This window comes from Varroa destructor, unplaced genomic scaffold, assembly GCF_002443255.2.
Source record: "Varroa destructor unplaced genomic scaffold, Vdes_3.0 BEIS01000005.1, whole genome shotgun sequence".
Taxonomy (NCBI): Eukaryota; Metazoa; Arthropoda; class Arachnida; order Mesostigmata; family Varroidae; genus Varroa; species Varroa destructor.
This window is the reverse complement of record NW_019211458.1, coordinates 31,777,497-31,803,717: the sequence shown is the minus strand read 5'-3', so window position 1 is coordinate 31,803,717 and position 26,221 is coordinate 31,777,497. Positions and strand designations below refer to the sequence as shown.

Here is a 26,221-nt window from a genome sequence, read left to right as displayed (position 1 = left end):
TATATATATCGATTTCGCGTTACTTCAATTTTGCTTGCTTTGGCAATAACACTTGAATCCCAACAGTTTGTTCTACTCCATCAGCTGTAGCGTTTGTGAGGTAGGCAATGATCGGTGGGTTACGGTAGAGGCGCCGCAGGCCGTTCAGCAAACTTATTATTTTTAACTCAAGTGTCCAACAATGGACAACCTTTAGAAGGGTAGAGCATGGACTGGCAGAGTCAGGGATAATGGAGAAATCGGAACGGGAGTCGAGAATAGATACGGAATTCTCTAATCTGAGAAAATTCCAGAAAGATAATGAAAAAGTAGCTAGTTCCGATTTTTTAGCATCTCCAAGCGGGAGAAATTATTTTAATCAATATAAAAGCAAAACCCTAATAATTATTAAACTATAATCGGAAGCACGTTGCGCTATCGTGGACCAAGAGCGAATTATTTCGATAGCAATATCTAAGCTCGCCAGGGTCGTACTTAGTCATTAGATGCATCGGAACAGCTATACGTTTATAGAGATGCTATGGAACGTTCAGTAAGGTGCGATTACGGTGTCATTTTTATAATGTATATACATGTATCTCCTGTTGAAGAATAGAGCATCGAAGAACAACGCCTAAATGCAATTTCCCTTTAGCGATGGATATCCCTAGCTGTCATTGAACGTACTTATTTATTTGCTACTTCGATTGGAACGAAATTTATTAATACAGCCGGGTTCCTCGTCGTCGGCGCGCGCCGTTCCAGCTCTATTTTTTGCCGTTGAAACACTTTTCCAACGGTTCTTTCGTTAGCCTTCGAAGATTTCGCTAATGAGCTTCTGTTGTTTTTTATCTCCAATGGTGAAATGGAAATTCTATGGAGCTCTATTTTTTTGTTCTATTCGGCGAATGTTAGCATCCAATCATTTCTTTTATGTCGCGTCTCTTTTTCTGCTTTTAAGTATATTCTTAATTATTAAATGAGCGAAAATATCCTAGTAGCAATTGAGTGCCTGCAAGGAAAAAGGAAACTTCTACAGTCAGCTTCGGATATGGCCGAGCCTTTTATAAAGCCAACCGTTGTTTCTCGTTATTCGAACTCTCGATACAGCCTATTTACACAAAAAAATCGATTTACTGTGTCTACGAAGACCTTTACAAACTATGTTCAACAACATTCGTCATAGGAGACTCAAGCACTAAGACGGCTTTATTTCGAAAAAGAAAGAGTTACACGTTCTCTTTCTAACAACAAACAACCTTCAGGCGTTCAAAATCATCGAAGCTAAAGCAACGGTAGGCAACATTGAGTTGTCCCATAGTCGGAATCGATCTACATGATTCAAGTGCAATCTGTACTGATCACTCTCAGGTTACCGTCCAGAGCCGAAAATTTCACCACAGAAAATGTTCAATTAATGCTGTCTACTCTACGAGTTTACGTATACTTTCGATATGTTCTTCGTCACATATTGTATATATATGTGCATGTGTTTTTCCATGTATCGCCAAGAACTCCATGTATCGCGTTCCTCTCTCGCTGTGGAACTCAATAAAACAAGCGAAAATCCACGACGTCGGGACATCCGACAGGAGAGCCCATGGCGATTCCTAAACATGTACGACAGCATTCGGCAGGTGCCGGATGCTTTGAGAAAGAAGAGCGGCACCCTACGCGCACGCAAAGTTTCTCCATCCTTTGGTGAGTGAATGAGTATCGAATTCTCTTCTTTGCTCGAACCGAAGAGGGAAGAGAACGGTCAATCGTCGTTGGGTCGAACGTCCTGCGGTGGACGCCTCCCATGGCTTATTTGGCGCAGTAATGAACAGCAAGCAACAAGGATGCCTAAACACAGCCTGTCAACGCTGCTTTTCCGGTCCCAATGTAAAAAAGGTTCAAAGGAAAATGGGGTTCGACGAGCCAGCAACCGTTCCAAATGGCGAACTAATTTATAGAGGTAGATGGGCATTGATGAGGGAGAGAGTCTGAGCTGGCGATAGCACCGGGTCAGACAGGCGCCGGATTGTAAATAGAAATCTTTTATGGTCAACGTGGTGTGGCGCTAGGCGACGCAAGTTGATCTAGGGTAATGTATTACGATGTTCTTTTTTCAAAACATTAAAATGCCATTGCTACGCGGATTGTCGTGTCATCATTGCCATATTTTCTTCCAGGCATCAGTGTGTAAATGCCATTTTTTGGTATTGAGAACAGCTTTCCGACAACTAGTGACATAACTGAATTCAGCGCGACATCTGTAATACAAAGTTGAACCTCCATCTGATGGTGTTGCTTATCGAAAACAAGAATTTTTCTAACAGTAACCATGAATACCTTGAAGGTTTATATGCTAACCATTGGTCTTTCCACGGCTGTCTGGCAAACTGTTTTAGCGTAGTCGTTTCTGCAAAAAAACTCTGGGCATTAGAGAAACATGGGTACAAAAAACAAGGAAGCACCTTAGAATGAGACTCTTCCACTGATATGGGATACATTCAACTACACGCTACGCGTAAAGCACGTCCTTCTGTAGCACTTTTGAATTAAAAACAGATACGAATATTTTGGTTAAATGGCTACTGCTGTAATTTGAACGAAACCAATGATATCCGCCCATACAGCTTTATAGTTCCCTATCCCACGCCTCAGCGTTAATTCCTATAACAATAATAATAATACACTAGAGGTTTCTTTCGCGCTTGACGCCACCAGCACGACCTTCGGCTATTGTCATATTACGCAGTGGCTAGCGGGATATTCTCAAGTTTTTCCCACTTGGGGGCACCGCTATGCGTCATCTGTAAAATGCATTTCTATGACTGTCACTGTCGATGCTGCTACATCCAATGGCATCAGCAGAGAAGGCCTAAGGCAGAAGTAGAAACAGATGTGCGAACCTCTACCTGGTTTAGGAATCGGAGCCCAGCGAGACCACAACGAGTAGAAAAAGAGTGACGTGATAGACGAGTTAAAGCTCTGCTTTCTGTTGTCAAACTTGCAGGATAGGTCGGTATAGACATGTGGAAAACTGCGAGAAGGGGCTCTCCCACGGAGTATATAGTCTAACGCTATATAAGCAAGTAAATGGCATAAAGACCCGAAATGGTTGTTTGGAGACACTGTTTAGAGTAGGAGACACTGGAGCTGGTAGTGCTGCAGCTAAATCTGGTTACACAAGAAAGGTCCATCACTTTTTTTTGCGTACTTATAACAACACAACATCAGCCAGAATACAAGAACTTGCTTTGTTTTTTGTTATCAATAAGTCTGGAATACGTACGTATGACTAGTTTTATATCTGTATCTCCCGTTTTAGTGCGGACACGGTCATAATTCTCCGTAGCCCAGCGAATACAGCATTCTTCTGTATTCTTTTCCCATTTTTTCAGAGTCAATACGTCACCTCTGCATTGAATATGCCGCAAATGCCCGGATTTCTAGTACAGTCAAACCTATTCGCCCGTACGTATACATTTAAACTTCTGTCGCAGTAAGATCTCATCTATCGCCCTCGCGTGAATGCATCATACTGCATTGATTTTTACCGCCAGCTCTAGGTGGCAGCAGAGTAACGGTCGTTGTTGTTGTTAACATTGTGGGTTCTACTGTCATCGAAGTGGGATTTATATATGGGTCCAGGCACAAGACCTATAAACATCCGTAATCGTACGAAGCATTAACAAATATAGCAATCGTATCAGAAAAATAAAAGTACAGAATCAATAAGCAATTTACTAGGTAGAATAATCGTAATAATGTTAATGTTCCGTTTGGAGAAGACTAGAATCTAGATCTCGTAAATCTCTGCTAGGCCACACACAACGAGAAAATGACGGTTATTCCTATCTACCAATGCTGGTCTTTTTTGCCGTGTGATACATCAAATGAGATATACATACATAAAATCTACTAACTGATCGTGTACACGCCAGCACAAAACACCTGTGATCCCTAAAAGCCAAATTTTGGCCTCTTTTGCCGGTCGTTTCCCGTTGAAGTAGTTGCCCGGTGATGGTTGGATGCTGGCCTTGGGTTGCTTTAATTTTTCATGCTACTTGAGGATACTCTGTAGCTAACCGTTCTAGTACCTGCTTACAAAGGCACAAACGCTAAGGAAAAGTGGACGGCGGTAAAAGTGCGGGGAACATAATAGCAAGCTTCAGCCCAACAATTCTGTGTCGTTTAGCGTTCAAAAAAAGCAGTGACTTGGGTCCTCTCTTTGCTTCTAGTCGCCGGCTACTTTGGGAAGTAGCCTATCTTCACTGGGCAGATACTCAATTACAATGACTCGCTAGCATTTTGACCAGGCGATGCCTGCTGATGAGTAAGCAGCTGCTCAAAAGAAGGAAAGGAGCACGAAAACGAAGAAAAAGCCGAAGCAAAGTGTTTTATGTTACCATTAAACTTATATTAGGCGTACATATCGTGAGTTTGTTTTTCCGTGTCTTGAAAAGTCATGCTTAACTAATGTAACGAATGATAAAAAGACGTCTAAAACATTTTAGTATAGCTTGTGCTTTCGAACGCGTTGCATAAGAATAGAATACCTATATTTTTTTTTGGCAATTGACAATTGGCCGCATAAGGAGAAAGCCTTAAACCTTTAAAGAGGAAGACAGGGCACCTAACAACTACTGTATATTGAGCCGTCAGAAATACTTTTCAAAATAAAACAATCTCTACCTATAATAAACATAAATTGCATGTCTATTTAAATGTATTCAACTTCTGAGGATCAAAATAGCACCTTGAAACACTTGGGACTTCGAACGGCCTCGATGGGCAAAAGTACTTTCCGCGGTCCACGGTTGACGTTCATGTTTACTAGTAACGTTGTTTCCCCGCCGAACTCCAGCGCGGTACAGAGTAGCGTGCACTTATCCAGCTTGTATTTTATCGACCCACTTTTCCTTGCAGCTTATGTCACGTGCTCACACTCGCCTTCTCAACTCAACTACTGTTAGGCATACACATTGAGTATGGGTATACCCTTAGCGATTAATTACTACGTCCTTGATTGAGGCTACTATCTGCTCACTGTCTTCGTGCTCTTACTAATTCACCGTATGTTTCACAGGCAGTGTAACTGTGCACCGTCATAAGTGCAGCCCTTCTCGCTCTACTCTAGCAGGACGATCGATGACACAACTCAAGTACTGGTCTTTATTATGCAATTAATTATACTTTCACAAACTGTAGACCGTCTCGTACGAGGCACTGGCTCTACCACCACAAATTTTGTCCACACCACTAGATACATATATAGTTATGCACAAAAGGATGCTCTGTACAGAGTTGTACAGACTTGGGTCCGTACCTTCGTGCGTGCACGACGCCGTCACACTGCCAACTGCGCCATACTTCCCCGTAACTCAGTTCCGTACTAACCTACTAGATCATTCCCCATGCTAGCATAACGGCTATGACATCCTGCACTTCCCAATTTGGTACTGCATGAGTAGCTACCGCAGCGCCAATTCCTTTCTGCCGTTTACCAGCATTAGTAAATCGCGCACCGCACGCAGAAGGCCGTGGCGTCGAGCTCGCAACGATTCAAACAGAACGCGCGCCGAGAATCAGTGTCGGACTACAGACAGGAATGAAGAATAGAACTGAGTGAATCAAGCGACTATAGGGAATGAACCAGGTGCACCCCTGCGCGACCGACTGCCGCTCTACCCAAAGTAGAGACCCAACAGCGACTGCTGCTGCTACCAGTGCGGCCGCTTCGCCGGCCGAGTAGTCCCTCGTACGAAGACCCTCTCCACTCTAAGCAAAGTCACCCCATGCAGTGAGACCGCAGACAACGACGCCTGGTTTAAGCGTCAACGAGCGACAACAGCTACGACAGGATGCCGCTGGCAATAGACGGCCATCGCAGTAGTCATACTGCGTCTACGAGCAACGGGCCACGCTCTACGGTCGACAGAAGTAGCAGCGGGATAGCACGGCCATAGCAGATCTGGCAGGTCTAGCGTCGGCGCAGGCACAACCAGCAGCAGTAACAACAACAACGGTATCCGCCAACGGAGCTTTGTAGGTGCTTCAGGAGCTGATGCTGCAGAAGCATGGGTCCACACACGCACAGCGTCACAATATCATGGCGGCAGCAGCAGCAGAGACAACAACGAATATAGTAAGGAGCTTCAATAACTAGGCAAGAAGAAAAAATAGCAGCAAATTTGCTGCTGCCAACGCTCATCAAGGAACTGTCCGAAAAGCACAAGTGAGCCACTCTAGTAGTAGGTCCGAAGACGCACTAAGCAAAAGACTCGATGGGGACCTGTATCCGACAACGATTCCTTCTTCCCTCCATTGTACACAGAAGAAGACATGACTGACGTTGACTGTTATGAGTCAATGAGTAGACGGTGAGGATAAACCAAGATAAAAAAAAAAGGGAAGATGATCTGATATGGCGCTGCCCCTGGGGACACCAGGACGAAACGGAGCCACCAGCCGTCAAAAGCAGGTAATGAAATGAATGGGGCAGCGTTGGGCTGATCCTGGTTCCACTCTTGAGGGGCTAAAAACAGCGTGTCGTTACGGTTTAGCACAGCGCCGAAGTACCGCACTGAAGATTGGGAAGCGACAAACAAGAGCGAAAAAAACTAGTAGTCATACTGCTCACACTGCTGCTGTTATGGCTCGAAAGGTTGGCAAAAAAAAATTGACTTCAGTTACTGTTTTCATCCTTGTCACTCATTCGCTGTTTTTTTTTTTTTTCGCACGAGCGAACGGCCATCAATGATACACAGCAACAGATAGGCTAGATAGATCTTGGAAAACGTCAGAAACCTGTTGAGGTGCTAAAATGCTAGTGCAACTCTTTCCTACTTCGAAGTCAGATAGATATGAGATCGTCTTCTCTGCATGATGGCTCCATCGCGGTTCGTTAGTTCTTATTGTGGTTTAGGTACTGATCAAGGCAGGAGTTTGCACTTCGTTGTCTGCCACTACTCTTTTGTATGTGACGTACCTGGTTGTCGGTATCATTAGTCAACATATTAATCCTCGAGATTCGCGGCCACCGCAGGCAGTCTCACGCAAGAAAAACCTACTGGAACAAATTCAATCGTCGAACATCAATAAAGTCAACCGTAGCGGATAGTTATCCAGAAAGTCTATATCGTACGTACTTTTTACGTTGCACCAAACCGAAGAGATACTTTTAAACGGTAATTCCATCACGACGGAGACGTAATAGAGTTTACCTGTATCAATTTTTTTTTTCGGAAAAAACACTGCAATCTCTGATAAGGCAGAGGTTACCTACACTTTGTTAATGAGGCCGTTGACGACCGTACAGCGGTACCCAAATGAAAAAGCGGCACATACAAAGTAAATTTACGCCCCAGCGGCGCAAATGTGTTTCTGTCTGTGTACGTCCATAATTAACTATTCGCCCATCTCTGAGATGAAGTCCTGCTTTCTGTGTACAATATAATCGTAGTGAGTATAGTAGACAGTAATGTTTTTCTATGCGTTCATTCATCCTACTACGTAATTATTCGACATTTTTTTTCGTAACTTAGTTTTTCTGTGGTTTGGACATGCCTTTTTTCTTTTAATTGCCTCCACCTGCGACCGCCAACATCGTCGCCATACCAACATCCCTCCGGACGATACGATAAGATCCTCCGTTGCTCTGACCTTGTGCTGCCGTCGCTCAATTAAAATCAGCAAACGATTGATAGATGTCAATATGCCTACCTCTCATAGGCAACATCGGTGTCGTTGCTGGTAAAACTGTCAGTGTATTATACAAGTGCATTATACATTGGAAATTCGGGGTTGTATGCATATCGTACATGGAATCAGAGCCCCCTACATAAAGAGAAAACGTATAAGCAGAAAATAGCAACGTATCGGATAATGAAAATAGTTTCTTATTTTCGTCCAACCGTCATATTTGCTTCGTTTTTTACGGCAAGCGTGGAACATGGGAACTGGAAAAATAGAATCTAGCAAATAATGGCGAAACGCTTTCACAGAAGCCGCCGCGATGATTACGAGCGGCAGCTTAAAACAGAGAAGTGTTCCAACGGCAAAAATAGAACTTGAGTGAAGTCATTGTGAAAATGAGGGATCCCGAATGATAGGTGCTCTGTTGTTATAAAGATTCGAAAATAAATAAGACTATTAATAAGCGGTTGTTAAGCGGTTGTCAAGGTCTACCGGAAAAATTTGTGATGTCAAACGACAACATTATGCTCTATTTTCAGCAGTCGGAAAGATCTACAAATGTTTCACAAGTCACACAGAGTAATACACACATTTATTTATACATTCTAATAGCTTTGACGAATACCGAGCAAATTCGCAATAACATCGGTGAACACGCTGACAGTGATCAGATCGATCAGGGAACAACGGTAAACCATACAAGAGAGGTTCTTGGTACGGTTGGCGCTGTCCTGGTATAGCTTAGCTTCTAGTCATTCGAGCAAGAGAATTTCGCAATGGCGGATTTGGCAAAAAAAAAGATTAGCAAAAAAAAGGCTATCGATGGATCGGGAGAGTAAGTACAGGGAAGAGGAAGACTACAACAAACGACAAGATAGATTCTGCGGTTAGATTAACTAATCAATGAGCAATCATCAGCAGATGCAAGCGTCAAACATCTAAACTAAGCCCATTTCGACCCTGTTCATTTACTTACCGGGTTTTATAGTAAAGGGCTAAAAAAGATAGAAGAAACGCTTATACCCCTTAGAGGCCTGATGGCTGTCAGGGGTACAGCGACCCGAGTGAATCCGGCAGATTCGCATACGTGGGTGTAGCCCCACCATGCCAATGAGCATATAATAACATTAAGCAGGTACAGGGGACAAGTTTCGTCTTGACTGTTCGTGGGGGGTTCAATGTGAGAAGAATCCAATGAAGTGAACGACTGAAGTTGGGGTCAGCGTGGTCGAAGGAAGAATACCATCCGTCGATAGATCGTCCCTACAGCTGTCGTTTCGTCGCTATTTTCCCGACTAAGGGTTACCGCTTAATTGAGAGCACTAGAAGACAGATAATAGAGGGGGTACGGCGACTCAGGTAGAACCATTTTCAAGTACGAAACCTCCGAAAGATCGGTGTGTGCGGGCATAAAAAGTACTTGTTCATCACACAGAAGAAGTAAAAGGGTGTTGTTCTTATTTCAGAAAACTGAGAATTACAAGCGATTCATCATTACTCATTACATAGCTCTGAACAGTAATGACGAAGGAACGTCAAAACCAATTGTCTTTTATATATTGTGTTGGCCTGGAACCTTCTTCATCCGTTTTCTGTTTTTTTTTTTTTTTTTTTTTGCTTCAAGTAGGGTAAAAGTTGCCATTCATAATTGAAGGTGTCTCATTGATTTAAAGCTCTACGGTTGTAATCATGCCGATCGAGATTTTTAGTAAGCATTACCACACGTTGTACTGTTGCTATTGACAACAACTTGCAAGAATGTTCTTGTGACCAAAGTCGATAGTCAGAAATATTGCCGTAGCGTTCTACTAAGAGTAGATGCGAGGCGTTACTATCGTGAACTAGGGAGTTTGAGAGGAAGCATAGGGCAGACGGAAACAGCAATCCTACCAAGGGCAATGCGATCGTCACCAACGCTCGCAAAACCCGCACCGTATCAACATCTGCCTCAGCATCATTGAGAGGCTCCATTCGATGTAGGATCCCGAGCGGCGTTTCAAAGATGGGGAATTCTTCTTGGTCTCGGCAACAGTACCGCCTCATCGGCACGGCGTCTTGAAGACAGGGTGGCACCGTGGGAACTTGAGTGTCACGACAAAGCTCGCACCGACGTTAGCAGCCTTTCGAAGCTAGAGATGGGTTCATACAGGAATTTCTTGACGTCGTCATCTCCACAGTTTCTACCCCTCCCTAATCGAACGATGCGACGTCAACCGATTCGGTTGTGTTAAATTGTTAACGCAACTAACCCAGGTTTCCAAGGCGAGAGCCTGACGGGTCCAGCAACGAATGTCAGAAGGACAAAGGATATGGCCACAACTGAGTGAAGTACAAGAATCCGACTGGACATTAGTAGTTGGGCTCTGCGCGATCATAGATCATTCATGCACAGAAATAAATAGCGGAATTCGTTGTGGCGGGCTGTCTTAGGCAAATTGAGTATATTATCTATTTTCACATTGCCACACATCGCAGTAACCGTCAAATAACTCAGTTCGAGACGCAATATGATTGCTGACGTTGTTTCAATTTGTACGAAGTAGCAGCCAGTCCTTGGGTGGGGTGTACTTGTAGACGGTAGCCCGAATCATTCATTTAGGTAATACTCAAAACAACAGCACACGATACCGCCAATAACGGCGTATTCTAGCAACTATCTACAACCCGGAAAAATGCAGAAACTTTTCTAAACATTACTTGGCTATCTTCATTGCTAACTTGAAAACCTACTTCGGCTAATCAAGTTCTTAACAGGGACGAGTTGCTATGCTGAACTAATGGTTAGACGATAAGCAAGCGGAAACTCTGCACGCGCTTTATATCGTTATATGCCGTACCACCGTCAATCGGAACTGCAGATTCTAACTAGGTCGATCTATTTTCCTGACAATTTCTTACCATCCAGAACTGCACCGAACGAACGGCTAGTAAATATTCCTAAGACTGGCTGTCTCTCCTTTATTCTTCATTCGCTTGTTTGAGATGGACTCACCTTAACACATTGAACTCGCATACATTCCTTGACCCCTGATAGGCAGGGTCGCAGATAATCCGCGTAACTAAAAAAAGGACCCATCGGACGCGCTCAACAATCGCTTTCTCTGCTCGTCGGGCGGATCGCTGGAGTTTTGCTATCGAGAAGCACCGCAGTCAACATTAATAACACCCAGAATCCACGAAATACGCCATTATCTTCGTTCGTTCGTTCGAACTGTTCGTGGGCTGGCTGTGGAAAATCCGTCAGGAGTTGGGCTGTCGGTTGTTGCCAGTCGTAGCGCGTTTTGGTGAGCCCTTCGGTGTATATGGGTGTTAATCCATGAACATACCAAGACATCAAAAATCAAAATAAAAAACAGATCTCGGATTGACTTGGCTAGCGGCACCTCCGCCTAAACATGTACCGCAAAGTGAGGTCCATGCAGCACGCGGCGTACCCAATTCTCGACCAACAACTATTCATTATACACATCTGACCATCATTACACCGTCTCGATTCGGTATCTAACACACAGTGCAGAATAGCTAAACAGGATAGAAATATAATAGTGGACAACTCTTTTTTCGTGGCTGTGTCATTATCACGAAGTGGTCACAAGTTCCTACTTCGGCTAGAGCTTCAATAACAACTTATTGCTTCGACACTGTACAAGAACCGTCAATGCCATTTGCATTTGTCCATATCACTACGGTTATTACGGACTCCACTAGAAACCATGACGGCCAGCACTATCGGGGTCTGTTCGCAGCCAAACCCGATCAAATTTGACACGCAAGATCTGATTCGTTCCTCTGAACTGTGTGCCGCTTAGTGCGTCCAACAAAGCATGCTCGTGGTAATGGTAAGTATTCGTTGCCGACGTCATAGATCATTACAATATCTATTATTGGTTTGGTCGTTTGAACAGGGCTACATCTACACGGAGATGCGGGGGTGCTGACAAACGGACGCCTGCTTCACGAGTTCGGACTTGCTGGGTTCTGCCGCTTGTTCGCCCGCTCTCATTTCCATGCGTTTTCCAAGATTATGCAAGATGAGGTTTTGAGACGATAACGACAATGATTTGAAAGTGGACTTTTGGATGCACACTTCTGCGCAGCTGGCGGTTATCTATAGCAGTTGCTAGATTTAAAAGCGCAATGCGGTCCTAGTATTCCTCAGTACATATATATATATATATACCCACCTTGAACTTTGGCATAACAACAAGTGGTATCTTCTGTTGTTTTTGTTCCTTAATATCGAATCCCAATACTATCGGAAAGGAATGAAATTAACTCAAATAACTATACTGACCAGTAAGTTTTTCTGGTCGTGCACCGCACGTGCCAAGAAATGTTCGTTGAAAGTTATCTCTGTGCCTGTGTGGCTCATAAAGGTAAACTGTTTCTGTAGAAAACCCAACTTCGTAACACGACGTAACCAAGACAATGAAAAGGGACCTGTAATGGAAAACGGGCGTCGTTTGTGGTTGTGCCCCGGGTCATAAAAATCATTGGAGACAAGGCCCACTTGGAACAAACGCTCTAAACAGGTTCCACTGACATCTGTTCATCCAGCCAGCGGCAATACAGCTAGTGTACTGACATCCAGATGTAAGCGACCTACAGTGTTGTGCTAATTTCACTATTACTAATGCTATCCACTCGTCTTTGTCCTTTCTCTTCAACTTTTATATACTCCCAGATTGACCTAGTTTAGCTGATACTGACGAATCCACTTTTTCTGCAAGTAAGGTACGTACATAGACACAAATAGATACACAGAAGTCTACTAATTGAAGCCGCCTTTTTTATTTTGATTCCAATTGTTAACAATATGCATCAAAATATATGATTAAATCAAGTCGAATTATCATTTCAATTCAAAGGGGTTCGCCATGTTGGTCAGTGACCTTTGAACTTGCCGGTTGAAGTTCCCGGGTAAACTGTTACTAGCTGTGTTCGCGCTCTGTCTATAACCCTGATAGGTTTTCATTAGCTTCGATATATGGCTATAGCTTAATAGAGTGCAAGCAATGGTGTTTTTTCTTCGCTACACAGTCGGCTAGTGACAGCAGTAGTTTCAGCTGGCTGAAGTGTATAGAACACTGAGAAATACTGCTAGTTGTCTCATTTACTCGTCAGAACAAACATAAAAATCTGTTCCAGAAATAATAGTTATGTTAGTCTCAATTGTTTGAACTGACCGCCGTGTGTCCTGAACGCCACTGCTGTGAGGTTTTTCTCAACTACGCACGACGAGATTGAATGGCAAATTAGGGACCAAGCGTCGATAGCGCCACGGCGCATCGAAGCCTGCTATCTTCTGATACTACAACGTAAAGTAGCTACTTCGTGGTCGAATAGTGGACTGACGAATGTTGCCTCGTGTCCAAAGTCTGACGCATGACTTTGGCTGAAGCAAACCTTTTGGTCGGGCAGTTATTTCTGTGAAGTCGTGGGGCGCCTATCTGTTTCTCTTCAACGGACGTAAGTCGCCAAAACATCTCATGATGCCGAAGCGGGTGTTCACGGCACCTACTGTTTAAGCCGCACACTCATGGTCTTGTCTAACGTGTGCTAAAGTACCAAGTAAAACTATGGAATAAACAAACCCGTGCTTAGCCATGCGTTAGAAATTCCCGCCATTACGTCGACATATTCCGAGCAACGGTTACCGGTAGACTGACTATGGCGACGGAAGTGCGAGGTACTGACCAGACAGCGACGGTGCACGTGCGAATCCATAGAACCTCATAACTCGATTTCGAATATTTATCATACTGGCGCGTTTATGTATTTACAATACACACGCTCACACCTGTGACCATTTCGGACACACGTTACGTTACATTTGAAATAAAAACAGACATAACTTGAACGGAGTCAAACGGTAGACCAACGTTGTGGATGGAAAATGAATGCAACTACGATCATAGAGATCTATGTTTACATCGTCACAGATGCCCTGATAATTTTTAATATGAACACTGTTATATAAGAACCGATTGGTAGATAGTTCGTAATATTCGCAGTAAGATAAGTGCGAATTAAGTTATTTATAAGTAAAGCGCCATTGAGCTATTTAATACTGGCCTTGCAGTTGAAGTTGGAACAATACAGCAGACCATTTTCTACGCTGAAAAAGGTATATTCAAACCATGGCTATGGTAGCATTGCATTGGCTGTAGCAAACGTAATATTGTAAACGTAATATATCATTATCTTCTACCTTCTCGTTAATAAGAAAATTTTATAGTTGTCTCCACCTATTTAGTTCTGTATAAAGCAATAGATGTGAAGTCAGTCATCTGTTGTGAGGTTCGCCGGCTGTCACATAACAAGACTGCGCTACTACGACTAAATATTTGCTTCTGTTCTGCGGCCACCAGCCATTCATCTGTTAGTGAAGATACCGTGACGTCAGGATCCGCCGGAAGTGACGTCATCGGCTGGACCGCGATGGAGTGAATTTTGTATACTGACACATACCCACGATAGGCTAGGTTCTAAAAAGGGAACATTAGTCTTCTACAGTAATAATACGTTGGGCGAATAATGTGCTGTCGCCGCACCGGTACGTTGTCGAATTGATTGCCCTGCACGCTGACCATATCGGAGATGAAGAAAGATTCTTATGCCAGTGAACGGTTCGTTTGGTGACATTATATAACTTCGTGGAAAATATTCTCCCCAAACATATCGTTGACTTATTTAAATATGGCAGCAAATCATATGGCAGTCGTAGTAGCATAGACTATATTTACGCTAACGTCAAAACAAATATGCCTAAATCTCAAAGGTGTGTTGCTTTTCAACTCGTCTTTTATAAACCTACGATTATACGAGTTCTGCAGGCCTGAATCCTAGTAAAGTGAGATTATTGTTCTAAAGTAGTGATTCTGGACCGCTTCGCCGCCTGCTTGCTTGCTTTCTGAAATCAACAGGTTCTAAGTCCCGATTAGAACCTATTGGATTTACCTTCTAAACAGAACTTGCTTACACATTCGCTGGTCCGCTTAAAGACAAAAGCTAGCCTATGTACTATCTGCGGTTAGTGCCGCTTCGACGTCAAGCTTATGTATAGCTAGCCTATGCAGGTTCTGCCTATTCTTCTCTCATATCTCAAGTGAAAAAAGATACCTAAAGAGGATCATTCGCAAGTAGGCCAACCGGCAAGTGTGACGTATGAGGATTTGTCTCCGTCCCGTGAAAGAACCAGAACTACTTTCCTATTATGGATCGTGTCATTATAGTGCGCTGTTCCACCTTATGCCTGTTACCACTAGAATTGACTACGACTTAAACTCTTTGAAGGACAGTCCCTCGTTCTAGATGAGTTCTTGACAATTCGTAGTGGTAGCTAGCTGTTTATAATGATTCTTCAGTTCAATAGATAGATGTTAGAAACAGGCGAACATAGTGTGGAGGAAAACATCCATCGCTCACTCATTTGCATGTAACATTTGGCCCTTGTCTCTCGAGCCTTTAGGAGTTTACGCCTATTCAAACAGAGCGTTCCCCTTAAGCCTATGTTAATATTCCCGTCCGTAGGGTAACACTTTAAAAGTTGGCCAAGTAGAGGAGGACCGCATCTGGTCAAGCGATAATCGACCGGGTTAGGAATTTCAACAAGATATATTCTTAGTTGAATGAATTTGTAAAAGATTTTCTCACATGCATAGAGCCTGTGTGAAAAAGTAGACTGTTACAGATTATTGTCAGATTACAGGTAATAGGAAGTCGAACTACGTAGAACATGCACACCCATTAGTGACATATCACACAGGTTCGGATGCACTGATTTCATGCGCAGATGGTCTTAGAGAAATACTTTATTGTCATGTATGCACTCAGTTTGAGCATGAGGCCAATCGCATGGACGCTGGCTTACTCCTGCGAAGACAGTCGTTAGCAGTTGACCCATGATGGCTCGTCCCGAGGGGTGAGTGAAATCTAGGCAAAACTACGGTTAAAAATGCGCAGACGAACTTTAGGATACTTATACCAACTGCCAGGGAGGCCAGTGCTTCTGGCTCCATCCGTTGGAAGTTTTCGGCACTTAATTGCAAGCGTTCTTCAATTACAGGAATAACGGAATATCCTTCAAAATCTCGGAAGGAACGCAACAATCACTGTGGGCTTTTCAAGAAAGAGAAAAAGAGCACTCTAACACGTCAACGCGCAGTCGTAAGTGTCGTTTTCTCATAGCCTCATTCTAATATCAACGTACCATTTGTATTCCGGTCTGACAGTGTTCCGCCCGATGGACACTTTTGTAATCTTACTATTTTCTATTGTGATACGTCTGGGACCATATGCAGTTACTCGCGTTATTACCATCGATGTGTTTCATTCTTATATTTGTGTTCACGCGGCCTGCTTCACGCTAATTTAACCTGGAACGCTTCGAAGCTCCACCGCTCGCACCATATCGCTTCATGACGATCATTTTTACTCAACGTGCGCAACCTCAAATTACTATACTCTTAAGGCTTTCTCGATGTGTCACTCAGACCGATCTTCACCGACCTAAGGCTAGTTCATCATATGCTTTCACCCACATATATAAGCATCTAAATGTTTTTAGATGTGACAACAGGTCTCTTTTGTGATCGCCTGACTCATTGGACAGCCCATCATTTCGTTATCGAAGGGACTATATATGCTATAAGAACTGACCATCACTGTTATTTGATTTTCTCTATCTCTTTATAAGTAGTTCGTTCGTTGAGTGGTCGATTTTTATTTGTCCTGAAAATAGCGGTGGGCACAATGCGAATATTAGCTTTACTTGTTTGATTAGTAACAGCTGTATATGTTATTTGGTGTGCAACTCAACGATTTTGAATACGTGCGGTCGACCAGAAGACTAGCTACCTGCAAAAATCTTCTTACCGAGATGTATTTGTCCGGTCTTCAACATTTTACCAAACGATTCAGTAAACTAGATTTACGTCATATAGGCATTTATTTATTTGGGCACCTCACGAATTAGCGCACGAGCCTCTTCGGTGCCATAGCTAAATTGACGGAGGAAGCATCGACAATCTATAAATATATACACATATGGATCACTACTATAATTGTATCTCTCTTAAGATACCTTATTACTACCTAAACATTTGCCATACTAAAGAGGAATAGCTGCGTCTGTCCTATTAGGTCTTTGTGTCCGACGTCCAACTTTTTCAACGAAACAAAGTTTTCAAAGCGAGTAAAATTTACCTTCGCTTGTTCCAGTTGTATTACACAAAAAAGATAGCGCTTAATAAGCTGTCTGCTATTGTTGATTTGTAGAGCGAAGGTTTAAGTGGACCCCATAAAAACACACAAAATAGAATTAAAAAGAGATTGACTAGAGTATTGTTTGGCTGCGAGATTAAAGGCTTTGTCCAATGCGTTTCAATTACCTAAATACATTGAAAAGGTTGAAGTCATCTATCAATGTGGTGCAATAGATCACAGGATGTTTGGACCAGGATCGGAACGTAGGAATCGGCAAGATAGAAAACCGCCTCTGGTATCCGTTGCTGTTTGAGAGAATTAGTTGTTACAAAAGAAAACCGTTGATACTTCGCCGTCTATTTTTTGTCTATAGGGAAAAAAAGAGACGTACTTTTACGATCCGAGTTTGCGCACCTGTCTGGCGTTTTGGCTGTGGTTTTCGATAATACGTTGTATAATTAGTTTGTATTCCGGTTTCGAAGTTGATGCCCGGGCCATTGAAGTTTCTACTCTTTAGTACATGAGGTTATTCATAGCATTGCCTCATTATTCGTTCACGAATGGCAACGTAATCAAAACAGTGGAAATTTCACATTATTTAGTATTGTCCATTATGCTCCATAGTGCGTTGATAATAGATCGTATACTGTACACATAATTTGATTAAATCTGACATTTTGTACTAGAAGACGCGTCAAATTGATAAGGCCGAATGTTTGAAACTATCAAATTATATCGATAACGCCACTGCTCAATCATTCAGCTGATGTATGGATATTGCTCTTTACTATATTTCAGTTTCGTAACTGGAATTAAACCGTGAATGATGTCGATAGTAGCCTCCCCCTAAGGCCGCACAGGTGTTCACCTGATAACAGAAATAGTTAGCGAACAAAAGGACAAACGTTAACTACTACAGTCATTGGCCGACATGATCCCATAGGATAGACGGCATTATGTAGTTCGGAATAGCTTCAATCGCCCCGTAAAGGCAACGTACGACAAAATCGATCCTAATTTATCCTGCAGGAATACCTCGCCAAAGAACAAATCTTGTTTGTAAAAACGTTAAACTTTTGAGTATATTTTACGCTACTAATTTCATCTTTTTATCGTAATGCGAGGCAGATAGCTTCTAGGCTATTATCCTCATAAATTTCCAACATAATTTCGATCAGTTCCCACTATTATCGATGCCGGCATGGGCTACAGCATTGATGTTCAACAATAGAATGAAACATTTCTCGCAGTTTATCTTCGAGTCAATTTCTTTGTTGAACCCGTCAGCCCGACCGCTTTTGTGCTATTGCTATTAGCCGTGGGAGTCGAATAAAAACATATGTATATGTATATACCCCCTGCGATTTTTGGGCCTTTACACGTTTCATGATAAGCAGGCCGATTGTTTGATGCTGGCTTTAACGTTGTCATTCCGATTCGTCCGCGCAGAACCCTAGGCCGGGGCCGCTGAAAAGCGCAACGATTTTGTGACGGATCGCCAACTTCAGCACAGATCAGACCCGCTCTCGACTTGTTCCTGCTGAGTATAGAAAGCGGGCAAAAATTACCTCTGAAGTTAAAAAGGATATATTTTCTTTCTGTACCCTGTTTTCTCCTTCAGCATTAAAGTCGCTCGGGTTGTGCGTAAAAATCAAACTACAAATGTGATTCGAGCCTCAGGCCAATATTAACGGTGAACGTTTACAATGCCTACACTGAAGTTCAACTGTAACGGACCTGTATATATAGAAACAAATGAGCAATTTCAGTAGATAAGCATGACAATACATTACCCAACAAGATATGCTTGCCAGAAATGAAGAGCCGATCAGTATTAAGGGTATGTGGAGGCGTATGGTGTGTATCTACCTTGAATTAACAAAATGGCGGATATATTCATTAAATAGCTAATTAAGATTTTTAATACTTTGATTGCTAGTTGAAGGTCTATGTTTCTTTAGATAGAGGCTACATACCATTTCTAAGGTAGTTTTGTGCAAATGATTAACGGAACACTGAGCTTCGTGTTGCACATTAGCTGTGCTTGATTTCGCCAGACTGGGGGTTGGTTAGGAAAAGGCATCGGTCGCTATTCCGGTCTCCAGACTTGAACATTTCCTCTGTTTTTATTGGGCATAACAAAATCAGATTCGTACTTTTAACTCTTTAATTAGTTAAGTTTGTACGCACATAGCACTGTGAACGCGAAAGTCTGTCGCGCCATTTATTTATAATGCAAAAACACAACTTCGGTACACTTCATTATATACGTATCGGTTTGTATGTTCGATGCGTCCTATGAGGCTGAATATTTGACAATGGGCCAAGCAGAAATCTCTTAGCTACGAAAAAAGTACCTAGCATGGTATAGACACTGGGTGGTCCTTCAACTTTTGAGCATTATCATTGTGTTTAATAGGATCGACAACTGTAATATTTCAAATATACTTCAGCTAAGCAAGATCCGAAAAGAACAAAGCCACGGCTGTACTGATTTGCTAATATTGCAACAGTTAATCTTAGCAAAGAAAAACGACCACAATATGTGAAATTAGTTTTTTATACATTAGTATTCCAAGGTCAGCAGCCATTCTATGTATAATATAAAACAATATAATATACCTCCTGGCTTGCTTTTACAATTTCAACAAACCGATATATAATGTTCCATATAAGAACCTTACAGGTCATATTCCACCTACTACAGCGTAAGAACTGTTTCGTCAGAACATGGTGCTCACCGCTACAATATATAGAAACCAATTTATTATTTCGCATAGGTTACATGGATCGCTCGTTGTGGACGACGACAAAACTAAACCAACCATCAAAATCCTTGAAATAGATCGAAAAATAACGTCTGCTACGCAATACGAGATACATCGTATCGATATGTGTTGTAAATAATGGAATGGGGTGGTTTAAGCGCCAATAAACGTACTGTACGTAACAACAGTCGTTTTTTTTCCCTACGACGTTTCTAACGACGGTTTAAGTTAAGTTTAAACACATTTTCTTCTTCGAATTTATCTTAGCCCTCATGAACAGGTCATCACCCCGTAGAAAAGGTGCTACTAGCTATAAAAATGCATCAGGGAAACAGCGATCAACAAATGCAAAAAATGGGGTATCGAAGAGTAAGAACACTGACTATGATAACAAAGAAAGAAAAATAACAACAGTACCATTATCAGGCAGAAACAGCACTAAGCAGAAATGAAGTTCTGTTCGCGGACATCTACCGCCCGAATTACACGAGCACCGAAAAGCAGCATTACGCGATTATATATTTCTTTGAAATCGTACGGAACTGTTCCCTAAATTGCAAAATGATATGAATCAGTGCCGTCGATCGATAATGTCGACCAAGTTATTTTTACAGACGAACAGTTGGGGGTTATAGCGTACACACACGCGGCGTAAAGCGGCAGTGCAGTAACAACAAAAGAGCAAATACAAAGTCGTTTATATAAGGAAATGACAGAAGGTGTCGAATCATCCGATTCGAGTTTCCGGAGGGGCTAAATCGCCTTCTTCTTTTGCTCTGGAAATAGAGGCCTCCGAACCAAGTGTATTCTTATGCGTGGAGTACATAGTTTTTCGGTGTTTTTCCCATTCATGACAGAAGTATGCGTTGTTGGCGGTCGTAATTGATAAATCCGCTTCATTTTATATGATATGTATAAGGGTTTGGTTTTTTATTCCACCAGCTATTATTTTAATCGTAGTAAACACCGCAATCTTAATCGAAGGTAAGCCAGGTCGTAGCTTGAAAACATTGAACATTGTTAGACCTTTTTTAGATTTTCTAGCTGTAAAGATGTCCTTAAACTGTGATCTGACACAAGCTTTATTGCCGCACATTTAATTTTAGCACAGGGTTGTGACTCTACGAAATGTCATTGAATTACGCTCTGCATAACGTCAGGGCCTGTCAGCCATATTAGCCCAAAGAAAAGTAGCGTTTTGCAGTGTGAGCTGCGTGTCGAATCTGTCGATAGTTGTACACTTGAAGGGCAATAACCAATTATACGCAAGACAGTATAGGTCCGAAAATAATCTGAAAAAGAAATTTAGCCCTTTACCGATACAAATATATCATACTATATACAACAGTAAACTCGGTCACACTACGAAATGCTGGTTTTAGCAATTTGGCCACATAGATTTCCGCAACAAATTCTCATAATAATGCCGGTAAAATTCTTCTGATGAATAGCTGAAATAGGTCAGATCGCTGAAAGTATGACACAGACCGTGTGGAGGCAATCCTGAAGGCTCACAATACGAAGACATAACTTTGTTTCCTAAAATATCTGTTTGTTTTTCGCGTATACATAGAGAAAACCGTTCGAGAAAAGGCAGCTTGCAAAGGAAAAATAGCAGTAATTTTGGCCATTGTTGTAGAGCTAATCAACATTTCGGTCAACCTTGTTTCGTAATCGAATTAAAGAAAAAAAAAACACCAAAATTAAGTAAAAAATCACGTACCGCAAACGATATGACGTATTCATAATGCGTCACTTGCATTTTTCCATATAATCTGTGTACGTTATAATTTAGCATCGATCATTTCAGGACAGGAAATTTCGCCACAAATAAGCCACAAAATAATAATCGTTCCGGAACGGCAGTAACAACAACTACGATAGCTGAGTACGGTTTAATTTCCTGTTACTGACACTTGACTAGATCAAACGACAATAAAACATATCTACGTCAAAAAACCATTTCAACAGGTACTCTTCTATCGCTTGTCTAGTCACACAAAATATATGTGGATCACGAAAACACGTTAAATATACGTATAGATCATCAAGATATTGTATTTTACAACCTAACCTTCAGCCTTTGTTGTATTTACTAGCATTTTTTCAATATTCGTTTCCGCTTTTCAAGTTTTTCCCCATTGCTGTCTAAGCGTTTTGTATTGATGCTTTTATTCTACGAGCCACAGTAACAGCGCCCAGAGAAGATGTCGCTTTCATTTACTTGCCCGTACTGCAGCCTTCTACATCGTCGTTCGCCTGAACATACTATTAATCGCTAGCGCCCACAGCTACGTTTAATTCCGTCGTCCTACGTTAACGGTCGTCCTAGTTGCTATAGACGAAAAAGGATCGTAGCACAGGATAATAATGACACTAACATTCAATTTTGCAACCAACTATCAACACTCATATTCTCATTTTTGGTCAGGTTATCTCATTTTTGTAAAGTGATGTGTCGCTTTTTCGAAGAATTGCCCGCGTTCACGTATAGTTATGCTTACGTATATCGTTATGCCACGTATCTGCTACGAAATTGGTAGGAGGAGAAGAATCAATCCAGTCCTATAGTCGTCATCATATGTAGACGGTCTTGCGTCTTACAGGGTGCATGTAAAAGCAGCCGCGTAAAACGCTCAGATACTTGATGCCAGAATTGACACCTTTTTCGTCTTCTTCTGTACCATCTTCAGTGTAGGCGATTTTGACCTGTTTTTGCGAATGTCAAGACGTCCATGCTGGATCATTGCAATTTGCCATGTTGACTTGTTGGTCAGTCTTAATTTTGTTCTACCTAGTTTATTGGTGATTAGATGCGTCATCTCTAAATGTGTTCTGATATTTTTTGCGTTTCACATACGTGTACCGTAATACAGTAGAACGGCGACGTCTGTATTAGAAAGGGAAACAAGATATACATGTACTTATATATAGTCACATGTTCATATATTATTAATCTATCGCGGTATCAGCGTTCATTCGTGTTTAAATACGGACACCTTATGATCTACGGTTGGCAGGTGTATGAAGCAGATATGTGATACGCTTTTGATCAAAATAATCAATAAAATTGGTCCTTCAGGTGAGGAGTGGAGTGCTTTTGACGTTTATTACATTAACTAACGTATCGTAAGAGACGACTTGGCCTGGCAGACGCCTTCATTTTTTTCACAGTCACTTATCGGGTTATATGTTACGGTTGGAAAGTGACAGGCTGGCAAATCCATGCCTTACACTGCAGAGGCATAAAATCGTTCCCAAGATTAGTAGGCAAGTACGTTAACATCGCACCATCTAAGAGTCAGCCTTCTGCGATGCCTACAATATACATACAAGATCGATAACTGCAACGACAAAGCAAGCCCACAAATTCAATGCAACACAACCAAATGCCTATAAATCATTCGTATCTTGTTCTCTATCTCAAAATACGAGTTTCTGGTTACCACGATGCTAAATTAAACAAACAGAGATCCAAATGAAGCAGTGGTGGGGCGCTTGCGGTAATTGCTAATTGTGAACAATAATGTTGCTATTAGGACAGGAACAAGAAAGACGATAAGGGCTTGCTAGTAGCCCTGCTCATTTATGTAAACGACAAATCAAGATAAAATTAATAATATAAAACGATAATACAAAGATACCGCTGTGGGTTCGCGATGCGTTGTTTGTATGCAGGGGCAAAATACAATATATGCTTGTGAGTGTATACGTATAAATGAATATCTCTGCCCCTTTATGTGAGCAGGGTGTGACGAAATCGAATGTGTCTCAAAGGTCGTTCCCCCATCGACAGTCCCATTAGACAATGCAAGATCAACAATAATCAAGTCACTACCAACAGCAGTATAAATCAAAATGACGCGCCGTTACTAGCTGCGATAAACAGCAAATTCTTTCACCCCCAACAATCCTCGTTAGCTACTGCCAGCTTCATTCATCGTCCCACAATAGATCCATCGTCTATTATTGCGCACAAAGGACAAAGAAGGAAAAGGATAAATGATTGTTGCCACTGTCCTATCTAAATGTCATACTATACATCTCGCGGTGTCTTTCCTAGCGTCTTTCTACGAATCAGCGTCGACTGTAGGCGCGGACGCAGATGCGACGTCCTTTTTGCACACCCTATGAGCTATCCCATAACAGCAGCTGCTCTTTAACGAATAATCGTCGCCAGCTCGAACTGAGCGGGAACTGCAATAGGCGATGGATCGGACCGTTTAGCAGGGGCGCTCAAACGGGTAGCTCAGTTGGTCACTAGATGAATATAGTACCATAGTAGATAAACAGTTACGCGCTATTGCTACTGCTGATGTCGGACCGGCAAGGGCCGCAGTGCAAGCGGTAGTCGGAGCCGCGGCGCAAATTCCGATCAGCTGGGTAAAGGGCGAAGACAGCTGACTGGAAGAAGAACTTTGACAGAGGAACGCATCTAGCATCAGTAACTGGATAGGGTGGATTATGCTGCCGATGGCTAAGGGCATCGCGCCTAACGAACTGCTACCTCCTCCGACCGATCATTTCCCCTTTTCCAACTGCCGTTGTTGTCCGGCTCTTGACTAGACCCTTGAATTGTTTGTGCTGTTGAGGTGGTTATTGAATGCTTCGCGCTGAGACCTGGCAGCCGCGACAACAAAATCGTGGAGGTAAACAGCGGTACATACACAAACTCGTTCGTTGCCCCACTTGGCTGCTTGTCCATCGATCGGCTATCTTTCCAGCGCATATTAATCACCGACAATGGTAAACTAAAGGACTATGTTTTATTGTATACGGTGCCGTCGAGCCCCCGCAGACCGTCTATTCATTTTACGTAGTTTGGTGGTGGACAATTAGGCAAGCGTAGCTAACGGCCTCGGTGAATCTAGTCGTGTAACCAATAAAATTGGCAGTCTGCGCTGACGCATTCATGACGTGTCGCATTGGCGTCAGCGTCTGACCATTAAAAAACTCGCCAGTATGGCTAGATGCAATGGGTGGCGCTTGGAAAAGATGACGATGACAATGCTGGTACCGCAGTGATGCTAGCAATAAATGAGTCTAATTACTTCAGCTAGACACAATAACCCAGTAAGACATCGTCGAGTCGTCGGCGACGACAATCTCATTGGAAAAACACGCTGATGTCAGGGAGCGGCATCAAGCTAGACAACGGCTGCAGCAACAAAAGGCAACTTTTAGACATTCAAGCGACAAAAATAGAGACTAAGGCTTGCATAACTATGACATATCTTCTAAACTATAGATATGTTCAATAAAGGTATGGATAACGTATAGTGGATAAACAGATAGCAAAGTCGACAGGTTATTCTAGGTGATAAACTTAATTCAGCTTCATGGACAGACACGACACAGCTGAGAGAGCTTAGGCGGTAGCGGCCGCCTACAGGCCTGTCGCTATGTTTCAATTGCAGACTTTGGCGTGAGCTGACGAAAGAGACAACACAGTATCGCAGTAGCTGACAACGGATTCGCCAGCTCAATGCACTCTACCATCGAGAAAAACAATTCGTTTAGCCGTTACTTACGACAGAGGTTTATACACATATCGATATCAACGGTAAGCTTCAACCCGTCGTCGGCCGCCTCCTACCCACGGATCAAAATTCGTACGTTGATTTGGATACTGGAAATGGGTTAATAAGCATTTACGCACAAAAGCTATTTCTAGTTTCATGTACATCGAAAGTCTAGCTGCTACTTTACCTTGTCAATTCATTTATGAGATGGTGGCCTATTGTACTGAAGGGAAATGATTGCAGGCTAGTAGATGGCGTTAGAAGAGACCTTTTTTCTTTATTTGGTCCGCGCCGATTTCTCTATAGAATAGAATACTATATTCTCTGATTTTCTTTTTCTTTATTTGCAAAGTGCTAACTAGAGGATAGGTATTTCAGGCATAAAAAGGACAACTGCCTTCTACAGAGTTGTAGTGTATTCTAAACGAACGACTAATACACTTATTTATGGCCAAGTTGGCTATATCGATTTGAAAAATCCAAGAAAAAAGCGTCTCCGCTTTTTTGTCTGCGGCATACATTTGTGGTAATAATAAACGACGAAATGAATAGTGAGGTGTGGATCATAGCTGAAGGGAAGTAAGGCACAATTATGCCTCGATTGACGAAAATATCGTGCGGCTGAAATCGGCGCTACAGGATCAGCAAAACAGCAGTGTAAAACTTATTCGCTGCGACTTAAAAAGAAAGAAATTCAGTTTATGGTCAGCGAGTCATATGACCACGTCTATGAACCATTGTTAACGTTTTTAAGCACCGTTTCATCACATATCGGAAATGATAATTATTTTTAACGTCTGCCTTTGTACGTTTGCCGTTGTTAAACCTGCTACCGTAAAACAAATTAAGCAATACACGAATCATTTTATTTTATATAAATATATATATATATACATATATAACTTATATATAGGGCAACAAATAGACACGACTTGACGAGCCTATTCTTCGTACATGAATGCATTATACGCATCACCTTATGGAGTCAGTCTCCTGTGATAGAGACATGTACGAAATAGCTACTGTGGATGGGCAATCAAAAACGCAGTTGATCCAAAA

General features: G+C 42.2%; 1 protein-coding gene across 8 annotated transcripts in view; it reads right to left on the bottom strand.

Annotated features, from left to right (window-relative positions):
- Window positions 1-26,221, bottom strand: part of rau (RA domain-containing protein rau) — a 278,997-nt gene that overhangs the window by 16,415 nt on the left and 236,361 nt on the right. Inside the window, exon 1 of one of the 8 annotated variants that reach the window (XM_022809288.2) lies at window positions 4,727-5,592. The exons of the other annotated variants lie outside the window; for them this stretch is intronic. Coding sequence (XP_022665023.1) covers window positions 4,727-4,798 — 72 coding nt within the window. The 5' untranslated portion in view covers window positions 4,799-5,592. Of the gene's footprint in view, window positions 1-4,726; window positions 5,593-26,221 lie in introns of those variants that run through there. 8 annotated transcript variants of the gene reach the window in all.